Source organism: Symphalangus syndactylus, chromosome 17 (genome assembly GCF_028878055.3).
Source record: "Symphalangus syndactylus isolate Jambi chromosome 17, NHGRI_mSymSyn1-v2.1_pri, whole genome shotgun sequence".
NCBI lineage: Eukaryota > Metazoa > Chordata > Mammalia > Primates > Hylobatidae > Symphalangus > Symphalangus syndactylus.
Window position 1 is genome coordinate 35,070,555 of NC_072439.2, and position 21,792 is coordinate 35,092,346.

General features: G+C 44.0%; 2 protein-coding genes across 7 annotated transcripts in view; one reads left to right on the forward strand and one right to left on the reverse strand.

The window, feature by feature from the left end:
* Positions 1-5,663: 5,663 nt before the first annotated feature.
* Positions 5,664-12,096, reverse strand: HNRNPA1 (heterogeneous nuclear ribonucleoprotein A1). 5 transcript variants are annotated; one of them, XR_010116623.1, is made up of 12 exons: positions 11,956-12,096; positions 11,275-11,391; positions 10,838-10,984; positions 10,475-10,685; positions 10,290-10,382; positions 10,111-10,203; positions 9,902-9,976; positions 9,543-9,698; positions 8,812-8,967; positions 8,458-8,517; positions 6,020-6,090; positions 5,664-5,796 (listed from the first exon to the last, which is right to left on the reverse strand). XR_010116623.1 is itself a non-coding variant. In XM_063621454.1 (11 exons), exons 1-10 carry the CDS (start codon positions 11,968-11,970, stop codon positions 8,462-8,464), a joined length of 1,119 nt encoding a protein of 372 aa, XP_063477524.1. In that variant the 5' UTR covers positions 11,971-12,096; the 3' UTR covers positions 5,664-6,090; positions 8,458-8,461. The 5 variants fall into 5 exon arrangements, 3 of the variants coding, with proteins under 3 accessions (XP_063477524.1, XP_063477525.1, XP_055102954.1); XR_010116624.1 differs by lacking the exon at positions 9,543-9,698; XM_063621454.1 differs by having other exon boundaries at positions 5,664-6,090.
* A 93-nt stretch (positions 12,097-12,189) lies between these two features.
* The window catches only part of CBX5 (chromobox 5), a 49,001-nt gene continuing 39,398 nt past the window's right edge, over positions 12,190-21,792 (forward strand). For both annotated transcript variants that reach the window (XM_055251111.2, XM_055251114.2), the window contains exon 1: positions 12,190-12,766. The gene's annotated coding sequence lies outside the window, so the exon portion shown is untranslated. The remainder of the gene's footprint in view (positions 12,767-21,792) is intronic.

A 21,792-nucleotide genomic window follows, 5' to 3' on the forward strand; every position in this document is an offset into this window, starting at 1 on the left:
TGGCCTTTCACTGTGTCTTCCTTCTTGAGGGAGGGTGGAAGCTGAGATAACTATCTGTTTGAATCTTACAAAGTTCATTTCATTCTCCCCAGAGCTCTGTATGAGAGGTACCATAAAATTTGGGCTTGAGGCCGACCATGGTGGCTCACACCTGTAATTCCAGCACTTTGGGAGGCCGAGGTGGGCGGATCACAAGGTCAGGAGTTCGAGACCAGCCTGGCCAAAATGGTGAAACCCCATCTCTACTAAAAGTACAAAAATTAGCTGGGCGCAGTGGTGCACGCCTGTAATCCCAGCTCCTCAGGAGGCTGAGGCGGGAGAATCACTGGAATCCGGGAGGCAGAGGTTGCAGTGAGCCGAGATTGTGCCATTGCACTCTAGCCTGGGTGACAGAGCAAGACTCCATCTACAAAAATAAATAAATAAATAAATAGGCCGGGCGCGGTGGCTCACGCTTGTAATCCCAGCACTTTGGGAGGCCGAGGCGGGTGGATCACGAGGTCAGGAGATCGAGACCAAGGTGAAACCCTGTCTCTACTAAAAATACAAAAAAATTAGCCGGGCGTGGTGGCGGGCGCCTGTAGTTCCAGCTACTCGGAGAGGCTGAGGCAGGAGAATGGCGTGAATCCGGGAGGCGGAGCTTGCAGTGAGCCGAGATTGCGCCACTGCACTCCAGCCTGGGCGACAGAGCAAGACTCCTTCTCAAAAAAATAAATAAATAAATAAATAAATAATAAATTTGGGCTTGAGCAGTATGGGGATCTACCACCTTCACCTCCTTTTCAGAGTGAGGGGCCATGGATTATCTGAAGAACCCCACACTCCCTGGTGGTGCCCTATCTGTACAGCTTGGAGAGCTGCCCAAACTAGCTAGACACCCTGTGCAAATGTTCCTGTTTACGTCTCTTTTCTCTCAATTCTTCCAGCACAAAAAAGCCCAGAATGACCACAGGCCTTTCTTTTTTTCTTCCCCTCCTGCTTACCTCTCAGCCTGGGTCCTCCTAATGCGCCAGAGTTCTCTCAGAAGACTGAATGGGCTGTTCTTGGCTGGAATTTATACATCAAAAGTTCAGAAGATTTCACACCCAAGCTTTGGTAAAACCTGCTCCACAGTGGAGTAAAATATTCATTCCTGTGAAACGTTTTCTCTGGTTATGTTAGACAAACACTACCCAGATCTTTTTTTTTTTTCTTTTTTCTTTTTTTTGAAAGAGAGTTTTGCTCTTGTTGCCCAGGCTGGAGTGCAATGGCACGATCTTGGCTCACCACGACCTCCACCTCCTGGGTTCAAGCGACTCTCCTGCCTCAGCCTCTGGAGTAGCTGAGATTACAGACATGTGCCACCATGCCCATCTAATTTTGTATTTTTAGTAGAGACGGGGGTTTCTCCATGTTGGTCAGGCTGGTCTTGAACTCCCGACCTCAGGTGATCCATCCGCCTCAGCCTCCTAAAGTGCCGGGATTACAGGAGTGAGCCACCACGCCCGGCCAACACTACCCAATTCTTGTTTTGGGGCCCTCCTTTTCTAGATCCTTAAAGATCTTTTTTGTTGGCTCAAGCCTGTAATCCCAGCACTTTGGGAGGCCGAGGCGGGCGGATCATGAGGTCAGGAGATCGAGACCATCCTGGCTAACACAGTGAAACCCCGTCTCTACTAAAAATACAAAAAAAATTAGCCGGGCGTGTTAGCGGGCGCCTGTAGTCCCAGCTACTCGGGAGACTGAGGCAGGAGAATCGCTTGAACCCGGGAGGCGGAGCTTGCAGTAAGCCGAGATCACGCCACTGCACTCCAGCCTGGGGGACAGAGCAAGACTCCGTCTCAAAAAAAAAAAAAAAAAAAAAAAGATCTTTTTTGTTTGTTTTCTTTGAGACGGAGTTTCGCTCCTGTTGCCCATGCTGGAGTGCAATGGCATGATCTCAGCTCATCACAACCTCTGCCTCCCGGATTCAAGCGATTCTCCTGCCTCAGTCTCCCAAGTAGCTGGGATTACAGGCATCCACTACCATGCCCAGCTAATTTTGCACTTTTAGTAGAGATGGGGTTTCTCCATGTTGGTCAAGCTGGTTTTGAACTCCCGACCTCAAGTGATCTGTCTGCCTCAGCCTCCCAAAGTGCTGGGATTACAGGCTTGAGCCACTGCCCCCTTTTTTTTTTTTTTGAGACAGAGTCTCGCTCTGTTGCCTAGGCTAGAGTGCAGTGGCGCGATCTCAGCTCATTGCAACCTCAACCTCCACCTTCTCTGCCTCAGCCTCTGGAGTAGCTGGGTTTACAGGCACCTGCCACCACGCCTGGCTATTGTTTGTGTTTTTAGTAGAGATGGGTTTCACCATGTTGGCCAGGCTAGTTTCGAACTCCTGACCTCAAATGATCTGCCTGCCTCGGCCTCCCAAAGTGTTGGGATTACAGGCGTGAGCCACCGTGCGCAGCCTAGATATTTTTTATTAGTCTATTTTGCTTCTTCTTGAAACAGAATATAATTCACTAAGTTTCAGATTCCTTAGCCATATCAGTTAAAGTCCAGTCAAACCTCCCTGATACGACCCAATCTCCTTGCTTGGAGTTGTATGGTCTCCAATATTCCCAGTCACTGAATTACACAGCTTACCTTTTCAGAATATTTTATGTTTACTTTTTATTCAATTTTACTAGCTCCATTCCAACATTAAAACCTTATATCCAAGTTCTGATCTAGACACCACAGGCTGAGGTGGGAGGACTGCTTGAGCCCAGGAGCTTGAGACCAGCCTGGACAACATAGGGAGACCCTGTCTCTACAAAAAAAAAATTAGTGGGTGGGTACAGTGGCACATGCCTGTGGTCCCAGCTATGTTGGAAGCTGAGGTGAGAGAATTGCTTGAGCCTGGGAGTTCGAGGCTACAGTGAGCCAAGATCATGCTACTGTACTCCAGCCTGGGCGACAGAGCGAGACCGTCTCAGACGAAAATGGACACCACAGATACTGAGAACTAAAAGCAGCACAGTGATTAGGGAGATATGGAATGTGGTCTCTAGCCTAAGTTTAGGGAACAAAAACAACTTGAAGTGCTTCCTTTTTTTTTTTTTGAGATGGAGTCTGTCGCCCAGGCTTGAGGGCAGTGGACTGATCTCAGCCCACTGTAACCTCAACCTCCCAGGCTCAATCAATCTTCCCACCTCAGCCTCCTGAGTAGCTAGGACTAAAGGCGCATGCCACCATGCCTGGCCAATATTTGTATTTTTAGTAGCGATGGGTTTCACCATGTTGGTCAGGCAGGTCTCGAACTCCTGGGCTCAAGCAATCTGCACACCTTGGCCTTCCAAAGTGCTAGGATTACAGGCATGAGGCATCCAATGTTTCCACATTTTTTTTTTTTTTGAGACGGCGTCTCTCGCTCTGTCGCCCAGGCTGGAGTGCAGCAGCAGGATCTTGGCTCACTGCAACCTCCACTTCCCAGGTTCAAGTGATTCTCCTGCCTCAGCCTCCCAAGTAGCTGGGATTACAGGCACCTGCCACCATGCCCAGCTAATTTTTGCATTTTTAGTAGAGACAGGTTTTCACCATGTGGGCCAGGCTGGTTTCAAACTCCTGAGCTCAAGTGACCCTCCCGCCTAGGCCTCCCAGAGTGCTGGGATTACAGGTGTTGAGCTACTGTGCTTGGCAATGTTTCCACATTTCTTTTCCTTGAGATGGAGTCTTGCTCCATTGCCCAGGCTGAGTGTAGTGGCACGATCTCGGCTCACTGCAACCTCTGCCTACTGGGTTCAAGTGATTCTTCTGCCTCAGTCTCCAGAGTAGCTGGGATTATAGATGTGCGCCACCACATCCCGCTAATTTTTGTATTTTTTTGGGGGCAGGGGGGACAGAGTCTCACTCTGTCACCCAGGCTGGAGTGCAGTAGCGCGACCTCGGCTGACTGCAACCTCCGACTCCCCGGTTCAAGCAACTCTTCTGTCTCAGCCTCCTGAGTAGTTGGGACTACAGGCGCCCGCTGCCACGCCCGGCTAATTTTTTTGTATTTTTTAGTAGAGACGGGGTTTCACCGTGTTGCCCAGGCTGGCAACCCGCCCACCTTGGCCTCCCAGTGTTAGGATTACAGGCATGAGCCACCACGCCTGGCCAATTTTTGTATTTTTAGTAGACATGGGGTTTCACTATGTTGGCCAGGCTGGTCTCGCACTCCTAACATCGTGATCCACCCGCCTCAGCCTCCCAAAGTGTTGGGATTACAAGCATGAGCCATCGCGCCCGGCCATCTTGTTTTCACATTTCAAGCTGCAAAGGGTAGGGGCTTGGGCTAGCTGTTCAGAAATTTAATTAGTTTACCTAAGAGACGTCAGATCCCCCTGCTCTCATGAAAATCACTAGTGAGGTCTTACACACACACACACACACACACACACACACACACACACACACACATTCAGTGTGTTCACCTAAACATGGTGGAACATAGTTTGAAAACAGCAACCTGGGTTATATGATCCGGTGGTTGCAGGAACTTGGGACAGAATTTTACCTTGAGCCTATTTCCTCATTTAGAAAATAATGGAATTTACTTTTCACAATATTATAATATACAGCAAAGTACATGGAATAAAACAATGTTTCTCTTCAATAGGAATGCTTTTAGGAAACTATCCTTAGGAGTTGTCCTTTCCCTTCAAGGAAATGTGATTGTCTACAATAAAAAACTCTAGCAAATGCCAAGTCACAAACTGAGACCCCTGACATTACTTCCCCCAAGTATCAAAAGGCTGATGGAACTTAGTCCCACAGTTATTTCAAAACAGCATGGGTGTTGAGGCAAAAATTTCCCAAGAATCCTACCTCCACTTTTGTTAGGCTTAAAACTGAGGCTGGATAAACTTTCCTTGAAAATAACAGAAAAATTTTAGTGGCCAGGCACAGTGGCTCACACCTCTCTAATCCCAGCACTTTGAGAGGCCGAGGTGGGCAGGTCACCTAAGGCCAGGAGTTCAAGACCAGCCTGGGCAACACGGTGAAATGCTGTCTCTACTAAAAATACAATTAGCCAGGCACCTCTAGTCCCACCTACACGGGAGGTTGAGGCAGAATTGCCTGAACCCGGGAGGCAGAGGTTGCAGCGAGCGGAGCGTCACTGCACTCCGCTCTGGGTGAGAGGGACACTTTGTCTCAAACACACACACACAATAACCTAAGCATTTGCTAGAGGGTACAATTATTGCTTCCAAAATAGCCCTTACATTTTTAGGCTATCTTTGAGAGGCTAAGTCTTGCCTCCCATTCAGTTCACTTTCTTACTCCTGGCTTGAGAATTCTACTGAAGTATGAGACAGCTGGCCAATAAACCCAACTTGTTTGCCAAAGATGAAATCCATTATGTCCTTCTGCAACAGATGGTGCGCGTTAAGTCCCATTAGAGACCTACTGAGCTCAATGGCAGTGCTACAACTTGATTTTCCCTTGCCAGGGGAGCTAGAAAAAGGACATGCTCAATTGGATCAATAGTAAAGTTTACTTATAGTGAGCCAAGAATTACTCCTGCAGTGAGAACCCGTTTCTATTTTCATTAAACCATGAAGCTGAATGAGATGAATCTAAATATAGAAATTCACATTAGAATCAACCATATCCTCTCTAACCTGAATTTCAACGTTATTAACCATAGATATCACAAAGGAGGACAAAACAAGCAGAACTAAGTTAAATACAGTTTATTTAAAAAAAACCCATTCACAAAATGGAATTTGAGCTGCAGAACAGCTCATGTGAACTGCATGGCAGTGATAATGAAGTACAGTGGCTCAGATAAAGGTCTTCACAAGGACGTTCCTGCAAAAGGCAAAAGAGGTTATAAAGTATTTATATAAGCAGAGGTGAATGACTACACAATTATATCCACTGTCACTACTGGGAATACCTGGTTGGCTAATAACTTTTTGCAATTGGATGAGATTACGAAATGTTTTGGTTTGGGGTACAGCTTGTTATTCTCCCTTTTTACTTTGGGAATGCAGGGCATTCTTTTGCTGAGGGCTAATTTGTAAAAACTTACCTTTCTGCCACGAACTTGGACAGATGAGTTTCTGTTTTTAAGAGCTGATAAGACTAGTAGCAGACTCCTCCCTAGAAAAGTAAACAACCTTTAGAACTAGCTCTCTTCTAAGACCAAGTCCCATCTCAAGCTAAACCCCCCATACCTCCCATTAATAACCCACCCATCCCCCCCACCATTTGGGGAAGAGTCTATTACTTTGAGCCATTGTTTTAAGGAAATGGGTCAAAGGAAGATAAATAAAAGGGCAAAAATTTATATTCACAGTACAAATAATGTGCTCACTTCCTTCAACTGGGAGCCACCAATAGGGTGTCAATTTAAAACAATTCATCTCCAGAAAAACCAAGTTCAGCTTAACTGGACTAGTTTTGGCTCAATATATTAAGAAAAATGTTTAACAGAAAACTGGACTTTAAGTAACTATATGGATGTAAGTAAAATCTGTTCTTACCTACCCGCATAGCAATAAAACCTTTCCTCCTGGTTCTGACTGCTAGTCCTAAGAGTCAGGTGTGCCTTACTCTTGTCTGCCTCCTTCCTTGCGATGATCACTGAAATTTCACTCCCTCCTAGCTTTCATGGAGCGTGCCGTGGCCTGCCCCTGGCTTATCTGTACTCCACATACCACAAGTGTCTACTCTCAGCTGTAGAGTGTCTGAGCTCGGAGCCATTCGCGCTATACTTGCTAGCAGTTCCTAGTAGCTGAACATCTCTCCTGGATCTTTAAAGGCATTGTCACGAATCCTGAGGTATCTGCAAACTCCCTCAATAGTTAGGGTTCCACCTGCTATTGCAAACTCAGCCAGTATCATGGAACTATCACCCATGCTTTCCCACCCACCACCACCTCCCACCCACCTCCCACCACCCTCCTCCCCAAACTTCCAACACACCCATGGGATGGAATATACAGTCCTATTGATAGACAAATCTCTATGCTACTACGTACAATAGCACTGAAATTGAGAGCACCAAAGGTAAGGCTCAAAAGAATCTATGTACAAATAACACATTATTGGATATTAACTGTTAAAGGTTTAGAAATCATTTTCTATACAATTAACATTTTAGGTAGGTTGTGTGACCTTGTGCCATAAAGGGAAACTGCAGTTAACATGAAATTATGTAGAAAAATTTAGTTTCTATTGGTATGGTTTCAATCTCCAAATTTATTAGTATAGTTAACTGACAGAACCTCCTCTGAAGGCCCACCCAACCAGAACCCAGTCAAACTGCAGTTTTCCTTTAATGTAAGCCTATCTTTACGTTCATTAAAATGCTTTCTGATATTGGTTATTTTTAAAAGGCCTCCCAGACACTTCAAATCTGTGGATTTATGGAGTGGCATTAGCCAGCAGCTAGTTTCTATTCCCTGGCAGAGCTCTGAACTTGAATTGTGATAGAAGCATTCAACATTATCATCAGGGGGAGTGGGTAGGGAAAAGTCCAAATCTCTGCCAGTCCCAAATCCATACAGTTGTCATTTCATTCAAGAGAATTAAATCGTTTATTGATTACACATGATAATGGATGATACACAAGCTTCATTCCCATCTATAATTTTATCTGGTACCATTATTCAATTTAGATATATTGCATAGGATGTGCCAACAATCACTTTTATAACCAATAATTCCATGATTTTGCTTGGGTAATCCCTCTTAATGGTGAACTTCAGGTCACAACAGTAACTATCAGTTCAACTACACCAAGGTTTCCGAAGACAATGGCTTCTCCACCCAAGCAGGTTGTATATAAATTCCAAATAGAACCTGGCATCACCCTGAAGGAATTCTAACTTCACACTGTTGGGGAAATTTACCAAGATGGCTTCAGAGTAGACTAACTTTACACAGCACATTAAAAAAAAAGACATTTATTCAGCGTCACGATCAGACTATTACATTTAGCAATCAACAGCATGGGTGCAAAAAAAAAAAAAAAAAAAAAATCTACATTAAAACCCTTTGTTGGAATGCTTTACACTTTCCACAGAACAGAAACTAAAATAACCTGTTATACAATTAGTCACAAATACAGTCCTCGAGTTTTTTGCCCATACACATGAGTATTTGTCTAAAACATGTCTTCTTTGTAGCAGCTAGGCCCTGCCACCACTGTGCTTGGCTGAGTTCACAAATCTGTTGTAACCTGTAGCTTCCCTGTCACTTCTCTGGCTCTCCTCTCCTGCTAAGCTTTGTTTCCTGTTGAACAATATGGAATAAAGTTGTTAATCTAAACATATTAAGACTCAAGGCTACAATCCAATATCAAGTTTGTTTCCCACAAATTTTGCTGATCTGAATATTAACTTTATATCCACAATTACTGCAATTATAATGTTAACTATGTTGCACTGCTCAGCTACATTAGGGTTATTGGGTTCATCAGCAATTAAAAAAATTATGTCAACACACAAAAAGGTGCTTACTTACCTAACTAAAATCTTCTGCCACTGCCATAGCTACTGCTGCTGCTGGAACCGCCATAGCCACCTGAAGAGTACAATTTTTCTTTTAAAGTTTCGAAGTGCCAACAGTAATAATGTTTTCATATTTGAGATAATGAAAGTTAAATTCAAGTGTTTGGCCATTTAAAAATGGCCCCTACTACAACGGAGGTGGTAAAGAGGTCCCATGATTTTTCTAATTTGTAATCAAATTATCACTTTCTGAAGGTTCTAAACTATAAACATTTTGCTGCCCAGACATAGCAGTTAAAGGGCTTTCTTCCCAGCAGTAGCTGCAGACACTCTTTTGACATTATCCAAAATTACATAGATACCATACCTTGGTTTCGTGGTTTTGCAAAGTATTGGCCTCCACCGCCATAGGGGCCAGAGCTTCTGCCTCCAAAATTTCCTCCCTTCATGGGTCCAAAATTTGAAGACTGATTGTTGTAATTGCCAAAATCATTGTAGCTTCCACCACCTCCAAAATTGCTTCCTATGAATGGGAAAGAGGGCCTTTATCTGTTACCTGAGGATGATGTTAGTTTCCAATTCTGTTTAGCGGTCAGAATAAAGTAAGGTTGAGTTATCAGCCTTCCTTTCTCCCAAACTATGGTGACTCCAATCTTTGCATTTCATTCTCTGGGAAAAGGCATTCAGTTGAATAATCCAGTAATACAAAGAAAACTGGCCTAACTCACCATGACATAAAATAGATTTTCATAGTGGCACAAGCATACCCTTCAGCCTTGAAGGCCTTCATGGATCCAGGGCCACGGCAAGCAGAAGTTATCTTGGATACATCAACTAAGCGCCTAACGTCCCAAAGGAGTTAAGATACTAAATCCTTCTATGATACTAATCTAACTCAAAGACAACACTATCCACTTATCTCTACTAATTGGGAGTGAGGCGGCCCCAGCTTAAAGCTAGGAGGAGGTAGCATAGCAAGCCCATTTGTTTTTAATATACCATGCAGTGTACCACACAATGCTTTAACAGCACCAGAACCCAAGCTCTAAAAGGCTAATCTAGCTGTCACACCAAGTACTTGGATCACTGGATACCTACCACTACCACCGCCAAAGCCGCCTCCGCCTCCGTTGTTATAGCTGTCATAGCTGCCACTCCCGCCATAGCCACTGCCCTGGTTTCCATAACCCTGTCCACCACTTCCATAGCCTCTGCTTCCTCCAGAGTAACCAGGGCCGCCTCCTCCATAACCACCTACAAGAATACAATTCTTCTCAATAAGACAAAAGTATTTGACAATGAAACTTGTGCAAGTGTAACGGCTGAAGGCCTGCTCACAGCATGCGTGTTACGGGCAAAGTTGAGTTTGTCATGCACCAGAATTTTAGTCTCTACTAACCTATTCTAAAGATCCAGGTTGCCGGGAATTTTTCTCTACTTATTCCTAAAAAACTTACCATCATTACCAAATCCATTATAGCCATCCCCACTGCCACCATATCCACCACCACCACGGCTGCCACCAAAGCCACCTGTAAGAAACAGTTTCAAGTTTTAAGTATGACTTGCACTTAAAGTGACATTCTGAATGCACTTCCTGTGCTGTAAAATCTTCATAGCAAAGATGGTGAGAAGTCAAAGCTACATGTAGATAAACCATACATACCACGACCACTGAAGTTTCCTCCACGACCAAAGTTGTCATTCCCACCGAAACCACCGCCACGACCACCACCGAAGTTTCCAGAACCACTTCGACCTCAAAAGATGAAGTTTAAGCATTAAATCATTCATACTGGAGTAACTCAAAGTTACCTTTAAGGTTTAATTAAGCAACAAGCATACCTCTTTGGCTGGATGAAGCACTAGCCATCTCTTGCTTTGACAGGGCTTTTCTAACTTCACAGTTGTGGCCATTCACAGTATGGTATTTCTGAACTAAAAAAACCCACAGATACAACATGGTATCAGGGTTTAGAATGCCACATGGATTGTGGAACCCTTACTAAATGCCACTATCTGATACTTACTGACAATCTTATCCACGGAGTCATGGTCGTCAAAGGTTACAAAGGCAAAGCCCCTTTTCTTGCCACTGCCTCGGTCAGTCATGATTTCAATCACTTCAATTTTTCCATACTGTTCAAAATAATCTCTTAGGTGATGTTCTTCAGTGTCTTCTTTAATGCCACCAACAAATATCTTTTTCACAGTTAAGTGGGCACCTGGTCTTTGAGAATCCTAATAGGAGAAAAACCATAGGTTTAGATTAGCAAAGCCTATACTCAAATCAAAAATTTTGATAAGTTTAGAAAACTCCCGAATCTTAAGTCCATAGCGGAACATATCCAAATGAGTTTAAGAAAACAACAACAACAAAAAACCCCACTCACTTCTCTCGAGACAGCTCTCTTTGGTTCCACAACTCTTCCATCCACCTTGTGTGGCCTTGCATTCATAGCTGCATCCACCTCCTCCACAGTGGCATATGTGACAAACCCAAAGCCCCTGGAGCGCTTGGTGTTTGGATCTCTCATTACCTGAGAACAGTGTTAATTTATGTAACACAAAGTCTGACCGCAGAAGCTTTTGTCATTTTAACTTTGAAAAGGGCAATAGGAAACTTTACACCAGCCTTTTATAAAAAGCAGTCCAGTTTCCCACTACCCTAGATTTAAGAGGTAGCTTTTAAAATCAAAGCAGGACGTTCCTTTGTCAACAAAGCTCTAACTATAATGCTATTAACAACTTTCATAAGCATTGAGAGGACTGCACCAAGATAAGCCAAGGAAATCGGCTGTTTTACTGCTTTGTCCCTTCCAAATCTTACCACACAGTCCGTGAGCGTTCCCCATTGCTCAAAATGGCTCCTCAGGCTCTCATCGGTTGTTTCAAAGCTCAACCCTCCAATGAAGAGCTTCCTCAGCTGTTCGGGCTCTTTAGGAGACTAGAGTGGGGGGAGGGGGAAGTGTTAAATGGGCTACAACATGAAACAATTTCCATCGAGGAAAAGAAAAACTAGACACCAACTGGGTACCTAGCACTTATTGTTCGTTCAGGTCGCAACAAGACACGTGCTTCTCCCTACCAAGGGTGGCCCTATGCTGGGGGTTGGGAGTGCTGGGAAATCGCAAGCGCATGCGTCCCTAGTCGCTTTCCGACGCAGGCGCAACAAAGGCTTGGGCGGTAGGGGTGCATCTCCATAACGGGACTAATCGCTCTTCAGAAAACTCGTTCACCAAGGCAAGGTTTAAAAAAAGACAAAGATCCTGTGTGCCTAAGAATTTTGCTACGAGTAAAAAGTCCCGCGTGGTAACTCATGGTTGGCGGAGAGCGGCCTCATGGCGATCAAGAGGACAAAATGGCGACTTGAACTTTGGGAGGGGTAGGCCGTGGCAGCGACCGAAGGAACTGTAGAATGGGCTGGTGCAAGGAACGAAACCAAGCAGCATCTTACCGATTCAGGAAAGGTAGAGGAAAAAATTCAAGTTGGAAAGCGCGCCTAACTCACCTCTGACTTAGACATGACGGCAGGGTGAAGAGAGACTTTAACGATGCTTCTTCGGCGGCGTCCACGGACAGAAAGGAGCAAGCTGACGAACGTATCTGCCAGCCTACCTTCGCCCTCTCTTTTTTACCCCGCCTCCTCTCTTTCGGCATTGGTAGACTCCGCCCTGGATCAGCTCTGATTGGATACTTGAAATCGCTTCCCCTGCTATTGGCCTCTGGTGCCACATTGCTGTGTAACGTCATTCCTTCAGTCGTTCTACGCCGTCTCCACCCTTTGGAGTCCATTGGTTCCCGAGTAATGTTATTGTTAACCAGCTTGATTGGCCAACCGACCAATCATTCATATTTGAATCTACCTTGGGTGTTTAACGCCTTTTTAATCTTCCACGCGCAAATATTACAGTCAAGTCGCTTGGCAAAGCATGATTAACGCTATGTATTCGACAAGCAGCCAGGTCACAATTTTTTTGCAATGAACGCTTGTTGACCGCACGTGTAGGAAAATGGCGAGTTTTGCGCAGGCGCATTAAGAAGTTCCACCTGCCACTGAGAACACGTGAAATGGCGGGCAGGACTAGGCAGTGAATCTACGGCGCCTGCGTGTTGGCGGGAGTTGGTCCTAGCTTTGCGCATGCGTAGTGGGCGGAGAAAAAAGGTCCGGTCCCAGGATTGGTTGCGCAGGCGCAGGGAAGGATCCGTTTTGGCGGGCGGTTGGCGTTGCGCAGAAGGCGGCGGCGGTGGTGGCTTGTGGTGCGGCCTCACCATACAGGAACAGGGCAGACGTTAGCGTGAGTGATCACTCTCAATCCCGGGTAAGTGGCAGACAGTCTTATCTACCCATAGTAGGTCTTGAACTGACTCCATTTGGGCCCGTTATTGTGTGAAATGAATGGACCGCGGGGTGGGGGGATAGTGAAGGGGCAGCGGTGGGTCGGGCCAACCAATAGAAGAACAGGGGGCGGGATGTTTTAATCCCCGTAGGTTCTTTGGAGCTGTGCAGCCGAAGACTTTGACTGGCTTGTGTATAGGCCAATTGGGTCTGCCTTGAGCTGCCGACTGATCGGCCCTTGGGCCATCGGAATGTGGGAGACGGGTTTTCCCCTTCTGAGCAGCGTCTCACTGAGCCAGTGAGCAGGAAGCGCGCGGTAGGTTGGGCTTCTCCAGGAGGCAGCGGTTTGACTCCAATGGGGAATGCGGGATCGGGCGGTTAAACGGATGGAACGAATCTGGAGCCAGTAGACGGAGAGCCTAAGGAAAGCGCTGGGACCAGTCGTCCAATCGGCTCTCCAAAAGAGGGAGGTCTTCGGTTTGGGGTTGTGAGGAAGGGGAGTCGGTGCCTGTAATGGCGTGTGAGGGTGGATGTTTTATCCACGATGACTTCTCTAACGAAGCCTTTAGGCCTCAGTCCCATAAACCTCCTTGAAAGCGCAAGTTTGCTCCCAAATCGACTTGAGCATTTTTTCCCCCGCCTCCTCACCACTTGAGGTGTGGGGAACGGGAGTTTTTTTGTTTTGTTTTTTTTAAATAATACTTTCAGAAGTCGCTTCTTTAGGAAGACTTAAAATATTAGAACGAATAGGAGAAATCTCTATGTACTGTCATGGAAAGGCGTTCGAGAAATATCTCCTTCCTGATAGTGCATATTGTTACTGCCAAATATGTTTGTAGGTCCATAGAAAAGTTTTGGAAAGCTACACACCAAAGTGTGTCAATCCTAGGGACACCGTAGGATCGAGGCAGGTTGGATCTTTAATGTTTAAAACTTTGCAAGGTTAATAATTTGTGATTAAAATTAAATAAAAAATGAAGTCGATTGTTTTGTGTTTCTAGTCATAATCACAAACTTACCACCCCTTTTCTGTTTTATGTAATCCATGTGCCCAGTGCTTTTATTTTAGTCTCTTTCTCCCAGGAACTTTCATATATTTCTTTTCTTTACACCATTAAAGATATCCTAAAGTCCCTCTTTTTGCTGTTCCTTTGAGGATATCTGACTTTGGAATAAAAAACACTTAAAGAGGGTAATATTTAGGGTTCTGGGGACAGAAGATTCATCTATCACCTGGATTATTCCTTGCCTTTTAATTAGATTTCCTTCGAAGTGTGTTTTACATGCAGTCTATCTCCTTTTGGTAATGCCCACTCTGCTTATTCCAGGATCTTTTGGAGAAATAAATAAATTTTGATAACATTGGCTGTATCAGAGTCTTACTGCTTTATTCAATAATTTATTCAGGATCAAGGGAAAATATTTAAATACTGAAAATCAACTACCTATGAAGTACACTTACAATTAGAGACCTTTCCGACTTTATACCAAAGACAGACGATTTTAACAGCAGTTTATGAACAGAGGAGAGATTTCCATGTTCTCTGGCACTAGCAAAAGGACAAACCTATAATTTATACCTGGCTTTAAGCCTATTTGTAGTATGCTAGTAATGGAGTTGCTGAGCTTCTGAGAACTAAAGTGATACTGGTTAAGGGTATCTGTCCTGGATTTATTTAGGTTTGAAAGGAATACAGTCTTGACCTACAGCAAGGTTTCTCAGCGTTAGCACTTGATATTTTGAGGCAGATAATTCTTTGTTGAGGGTGCTCGGGGTGTCCTGTGCATAGTAAAATATTTAGCAACATTCCTGGCCTCTACCCACTGTATGCCAGTAACATCGCATCTCTTGCCACATCCCTATTTGTGACAGATTGTTTCCAGACATTGCCAAATGTCTGGGGAGGTAGGGATGGGGGATAAAATCTCCCTCAGTTGAAAACCATTCATTTAAAATACTGGAGTATGCAGGGCACAGTTTCGTGTTCCTGTAGTCCCAGCTACTCTGGAAGCTGAGGCTGAGGTAGGAGGCTTGAGTTCAGGATGTCAAGGCTGCAGTGTGAGATGATTATGCCTGTGAATAGCCACTGCACTCCAGTCTGGGCAGCACAACAAGATCCCATTGCTAAAAAAATAAAAATAGAACGCTAGAGTTTATTATTTTTTCAAAATCCGTTATTTTACCAATTGGAAAATAGGTAAAGGTGAGAGAAGATGGTTGAAATGTTCAGGGAGTGGCCTTTGGTAAATGGGTCACTAAATCCTGATGTTTATCTCCTTAGATACAGAATTGATCATTGTTCCATTTAATAAAAGGACATTTTTATTAAAATTTTTACCACTTGGTCTGGCGCCGGTGGCTCATGTCTGTAATCCCAGCACCTTGGGAGGCCGAGGTGGGCGGGTCACTTGAGGCCAGGAGTTTTGAGACCAGCCTGGCCAACATGGTGAAACCCGTCTCTACTAAAAAACAAAAATTGGGCCGGGCATGGTGGCTCATGTCTGTAGTCCCAGCACTTTGGGAGGCCAAGGCGGGTGGATCACTTCAGGTCAGGAGTTTGAGACCGGCCCGGCCAACATCGTGAAACCCTGTCTACCAAAAATACAAAAAATTAGCCAGGTGTGGTGGGTGCCTGTAATTGCAGCTACTTGGGAGGCAGAGACAGGAGAATTGCTTGAACCCAGGAAGCAGAGGTTGCAGTGAGCTGAGATTGCGCCACTGCACTCCAGCCTGGGCGACAGAGCAAGACTCCATCTCAAAACAATAAAAACAAAACAAAAAAGCCCACAATAATTAGCCAGTCATGGCGGTGGGCACCTGTAATCCCAGCTACTCAGGAGGCCGAGACGGGATAATCGCTTGAACCCAGGAGGCAGAGTTTGCAGTGAGCCAAGATCATGCCGCTGCACCCCAGTCTGGGCGACAGAGTGAGACCTTGTCTCAGAAAAAAAAAAGTTTTTACCACTTTTTGCAGCTTAAACTTACACATACGATTGATTGCATCTTGTCCTTGTTTGGCTTCCTAAAATAACGGCAAATATGTTTTTGAAGAAGGTAGACTTTGCCTCACATCCTTCTTTTTCACTTGATTCTAGCTAGCCTCTTTCCTGGGATTCTTTTGGATCCATGTCTCAAAACTTTTTTGACCTCAATAAGAAATATATTTTACACTAATCCTGTACACATTGAAACAGATTTCACTAAACAAATGTGCAGAGTACTCTGATATTCTTTTGTCTGCAGTATACTGTTTCATTGTCTTAGGAATCTTAGCAGTCAGTTTCCACTGAACTGATTTCACAGCTGTTTATAGACCCAAGGTTTTGGGGGGAAAAAGACTGCTGATCTGAACAATAGGTCACCAAGTCATGCCACCTTTACTTTCTGAGTCAGTTCCTTCCATCTCCAGCCCCAGCCCCTTGTACAGATGGTCCCTTACTTGTGATATTTCGACTTAAGATTTTTCACCTTTACAATGGTGTGGAAAGCAATTTGCATTCAGTAGAAAGCATATTTCAAGTATCCACGTAGCCATTCTGTTTTTCACTTTCGGTACAGTAATCAACCAATTACATGAGATATTCAACACTTTATTATAAAATAGGCTTTGTGTTAGGTGATTTTGTCCAACAGTAGGCTAATGTAAGTATTCTGAACACATTTAAGGTAGGCTAGGCTAAGCTATGATGTTCAGTAGATTAGGTGTAGGAAATGAATTTTCAATTTTTCATATTTTCAATCTGTGATGGGTTTATCAGGACATAACCCCGTCATAAGTCAAGGAGTATCTATGTAAACAGGTTTAGCAGTGACCCGTTATTTGGTGTTTTTACTCATGTGTTTTACTTTGAAAGATTATAGGAGCCAAACCGAGACTTTCTAGTTTACTGTGGTGTGCAAGTGAAAACTGCTTGTTTTATTGTGAAGTCTCACGATGCTTAAAGAGGGAAAACAATAAAAATATTGCAAAATCTCTCCCAATGTGATAGATTTTGTTTTTTTGGGGGGGGATGGAGTCTTGCTCTTGTTGCCCAGTCTGGAGTGCGGTGACACGATCTTGGCTCACCTCAACCTCCGCCTCCCGGGTTCAAGCAATTCTCCTGCTCCAGCCTCCTGAGTAGCTGGGATTACAGGCATACACCCAGCTAATTTTTAGTAGAGACGGGGTTTCTCCATGTTGGTCAGGCTGGCCTCGAACTCCTGACCTTAGGTGATCCGCCTGCCTTGGCCTCCCAAAGTGCTGGGATTACAGGCGTGAGCCACTGTGCCCAGCCTCCAATGTGATAGTTAATAGATATGATGAACTTTTCTCTCTGGTGGTAGAATTTTACTGGGTAATTTTTCATTGAAATTGTGGTACTGTCACAGAGTTAGAAATCCTAACTTCCAATGTGATACGTGTTGGGCCTCCAATTACAGAAGTTATAACGCTTGTGCTTAGGACTTTGAGACATACTGGCTGGGTGCAGTGGCTCATGCCTGTAATCCCAGCACTTTGGGAGGCCAAGGCGGGCGGATCATGAGTTCAGGAGATTGAGACCATCCTGGCTAACACGGTGAAACCCCATCCCTACTAAAAATACAAAAAATTAGCCAGGCGTGGTGGCACGTGCCTGTAGCCCCAGCTACTCTGGAGGCTGAGGCAGGAGAATTGCTGAGCCTGGGAGGCGGAGGTTATAGTGAGCCGAGATTGCACCACTGCACTCCAGCCTGGGTGACAGAGCGAGACTGTCTCAAAAGAAAAAAAAAAAACTTAGAGACATACCTCTATTGCAACCAAATCTAAAAGGGGTGTTTACTAAAGGGGAATATATTTTTTCACTGTTGGGTCTGAAAACTAATAAGTGGAAAGCTTCAATTTGGGTAGTCGGTAAGCAGGATGATAGTTGGGGAAAGAAAGAGAGCCTACATTTGAAGCGGCTGGATTTGTATATGGCTAGGGAAATTCTGGAGATTCTCAGAGCCCTTAACAATACTCTAGAAAAGAGAACGGTTTGGTATCAGGGTACAAGATTTTTGAGGAAGACCAAGTCGTTTTTTGCTTCTATTGAGATTTGTTTGTTTTTGAGACAGAGTCGCGCTCTGTCACCCAGGCTGGAGTGCAGTGGCGTGATCTCAGTTCACTGCAACCTCTGCCTCTCGGGTTCAAGTGATCCTCCTGCCTCAGCCGCCTGAGTAGCTGGGACTACAGGTGCGTGCCACCATGCCTGGCTATTTTTTTTGTATTTTTAGTAGAGACAGGGTTTCACTGTGTTAGCCAGGATGGTCTCAATCTACTCATGATCCAACCGCCTCGGCCTCCCAAAGTGTTTGGATTACAGGCATGAGCCACTGTGCCTGGCTCTATTGAGGTCTTTAACCACATAGCATGATTTCCATATCTTATTGGTATAGCCCATTTAATTAATAACTGTCCTGGTAAAGCATTTCTGGTCTTTATTTTGTCCTTTTACTTGGATTATTTTTATTTCCATTCACCTTACGTGAAACTGGGCCTAAAGCCGTGTTATGGATATTGATTTTAAAAGTAATAAATTACAACATAAGATACCACTTGACTCAGTATGGATGTTTACATATCTGCTATTCGTGAACTTGGACTCTGGGCAATCATCTTTTTCTCCTGACATAAACTTTTATTTTTCTTCCTTGCTTATAGAGAATGATTTTAACTGATCATTGTACTAATAGGAAGGAGTCCAGGTCATCCTGAGAAGAGTTCGCTTGTCCAGAGTCCAAGATGCAGATTTGTTGGATTTCTGTAAGCCACTCGAAGCCACATATTCATTTCTGATGACAGCTTTACACTTGTGCTGGAAGAACACCCACTGTGACAACTGCTGCCTATGTTTAGTCTGTCCAGGAGCTCTACCAACTAGCATGTTTGCAGAAAAACCTACACTGTTCTTGTTAGCAGCTATGTAAATATTAGATCTTTCTGAGTTTCTCTTCTCAGATGTGCCAATTTCTTTGGAGCAAATTGTATCCTGCAGTTGCCTCAATTTACCCTTTGAAATGAGGGATTAAAGGTTTTAGACATTCTTTGGGTTATCTGAAACACAATTCTTTTTGGATCAGTAATGTTTTATATATGTCCACTTTATGATTTTTAAAATTTTATTCCCCCTGTGTATTAGTTTCCTGTGGCTGCTATAACAAATTACCACAGACTTGGTGGTTTAAAACGAGGAATTTATTCTTCTCACAATTTTGGAGCCCAGAAGTCTGCAATCAAGATATTGAGGCCCCTCTAGAGGCTCTAGGAGAGAGACTGTTCTTTGCCTCTTTTAGCTTCTGATTATGGTCAGCATTCCTTGGCATATCTCTCTGCTCTGTTTTCACATTGTCTTCTCTTTTGAGTACTTGCATCAGAACTCTCCCTCTACTTGTGTGTTATAAGGATACATATGATTGCAATTAAGAAACCACTTGGATGAACCAGGATAAATTTCTCCAATCCCATCTTTTAATTCAACCTGAGAGAGCAGATTTAAAATACATTTTATTCCTAAAGTGGCAGGTCCCTGAAAAAAAAATGTAGATTCATGTTTATTTTATTTTGAGACAGAGTCTTGCTTTATCACCCAGTCTGGAGTGCATTGGTGTGATCTTGGCTCACTGCAACCTCCGCCTCCCAGGTTCAAGCTATTCTCCTGCTTCAGCCTCCTGAGTAGCTGGGATTACAGGCACCTGCCACCGTGCCCAGCTAATTTATGTATTTTTAATAGAGACAGGATTTCACCATTTTGCCAGGCTGGTCTCAAACCCCTGGCCTCAGGTGATCCGCCTGCCTCAGCCTCCCAAAATGCTGGGATTACAGGCATAAGTCACAGCACCCGGCCAGATTCATCTTTTTTTTTTTTGAGACGGAGTCTTGCTCTGTCGCCCAGGCTGGAGTGCAGTGGCGCGATCTCGGCTCACTGCAAGCTCCGCCTCCCGGGTTCACGCCATTCTCCTGCCTCAGCCTCTGGAGTAGCTGGGACTACAGGCGCCCGCCACCACGCCCGGCTAATTTTTTGTATTTTTTTTAGTAGAGGCGGGGTTTCACCGTGGTCTCGATCTCCTGACCTCGTGATCCACCCGCCTCAGCCTCCCAAAGTGCTGGGATTACAGGCGTGAGCCACCGCGCCCGGCCCAGATTCATCTTTTAATCACATCTTTTGCTATATAAAATAACATTTATAGGTTCAAGGGATTAAGATATGAATTTCTTTGGGGGAGGGCCATCATTCAGACCACTACACATTAGTTCCCTAACCTCTACCCAAATAGATTTGAGCTAATTCAGAAAAGAAAAGGTTATTTTTAAAGAAACAGAGGCAAGTGAAAAAAAGGCTTAGAAACCTGGGTCTTGTCCTGCCTCTGCCGTTACCTAGTGGTGTAACCATGGGTGAGCCATTTGCCCTCTTTAGTCCTTAGTTTCTTCATCTTATAGGGAAGGAGTTGGATAAGTGATCGTTAACAAGACTTCTAGACCTAAGACTTTATGAAGTGATTCCTAAGTCATCTTGGAGTTTGTTTTTTAAGTCAATAATTTAAAATGTGAATCAAAACATTACAAATTACAACATTTTGGGTGAGGGTAGTCCTGTTCTTGCCTAGGACTTGAAGGATGGAAGACTGAGCTGTTGGCTGACTGTCAAGTCCTTGGGATATTAACACAGGATAACTAACCTGTATTTGTTAGCTGTGTGCTTAAACCTTTCTGAAGAAAAGATTTTCTACAAGGGATGTTATAGACTAGCTGGAACATTTTCACTATATTTCTAGTGAGACTATAGACTGTGTAGCCTGCACTTTCTTTCCAGTAGTAGTACTTCATCAAAATTAAACACTGACAGATTTTTTTCTACCTGAAACTAGGTCATAGAGTAAAAATTTTCACTTGCAGTCTTACCCTTCAGACTCACTGAATGCCTGTTCCATCCTGTTTCATTGCTAGGAAGGACACTAGATAAAGCCATGAGCTTGAGATGGTGTACTTGAAAGGACCGTTTCAAGATCAGGTTTTATAACACACTCATTATTTATTTCTGTGGAGAGGAGGAACCAAATTGGATTCAAGTATTTTTCTGATAGTAATCTATGTTTCTTAGAATAAAGCAAGTTCATATCTGAGCCAGAGGGCATAATTATGTCAGAATAAAATGTAATTATGTCGGAATAAAATGCCCTGTACTGAAGAGGTCAACTAACAGGCTGGGAAATCTTAAGTTTTGTTTTTAAGACAAATCCTTGAACTCTTTGTGCCTTGTTTCTCATCCCTAAATCTGTACAACTCACCTCACAGGGAGTTGTGGCGGGTAATGTACTGCTAATTTGTTCAGTGTTTCACCACAATAAATTATGCCTAAGATCTGATAAAACATAGCAAACCTCATTTATATAAGTAGAGACAAGCATAGATAAGACTTACAGATAATAAAGAAAATTCATTAAAATTTTTTTAACTTCCTTGATTATTAAACATTTTTCCTTCTGTTTCCTATATATTTTCCAAAGTATTTTCCTAATATTTTTCCATAGTAGACTTATGAGATAGGGCAAATAACAAACACCAGGTTATATAATAAATGAATAAATCCATCAAGAGGACATAACAGTCCTAAATGTCCTAAAAGCTAATAATAAAGCTTCAACATACACAAAGGAAAACAGAAATGAAGTAACAAGCCAGGTGCGGTGGCTCACGCCTGTAATCCCAGCACTTTGGGAGGCTGAGGTGGGTGGATTACCTGAGGTCAGGAGTTCCAGACCAGCCTGGCCAACATGGTGAAACCCTGTCTACTAAAAATACAAAAATTATCTGGGCATGGTGGCGTGCGCCTGTAATCCCAGCTACTTGGGAGGCTGAGGCAGGAGAATCGCTTGAACCTGGGAGGTGGAGGTTGCAGTGAGCCGAGATCGTGCCATTGCACTCCAGCCTGGGTGACAGGGCAAGACTCCGTCTCAAAAAAAAAGAAAAGAAAAGAAAAAGGAAATAACAGACATCTGCAATTATATTTGGA

Bases quoted from the DNA above. Each gene is read 5' to 3' on its own strand.
- HNRNPA1 (XM_063621454.1), bottom strand. The intron at 10,383-10,474 runs GTAAGTATCAGA...GGGTTTTTTTAG, and splicing joins CTCCGTGGATAAGATTGTCA to TTCAGAAATACCATACTGTG. The intron at 9,977-10,110 runs GTATGTATGGTT...TGTTTCTTACAG, and splicing joins AGGAAACTTCAGTGGTCGTG to GTGGCTTTGGTGGCAGCCGT.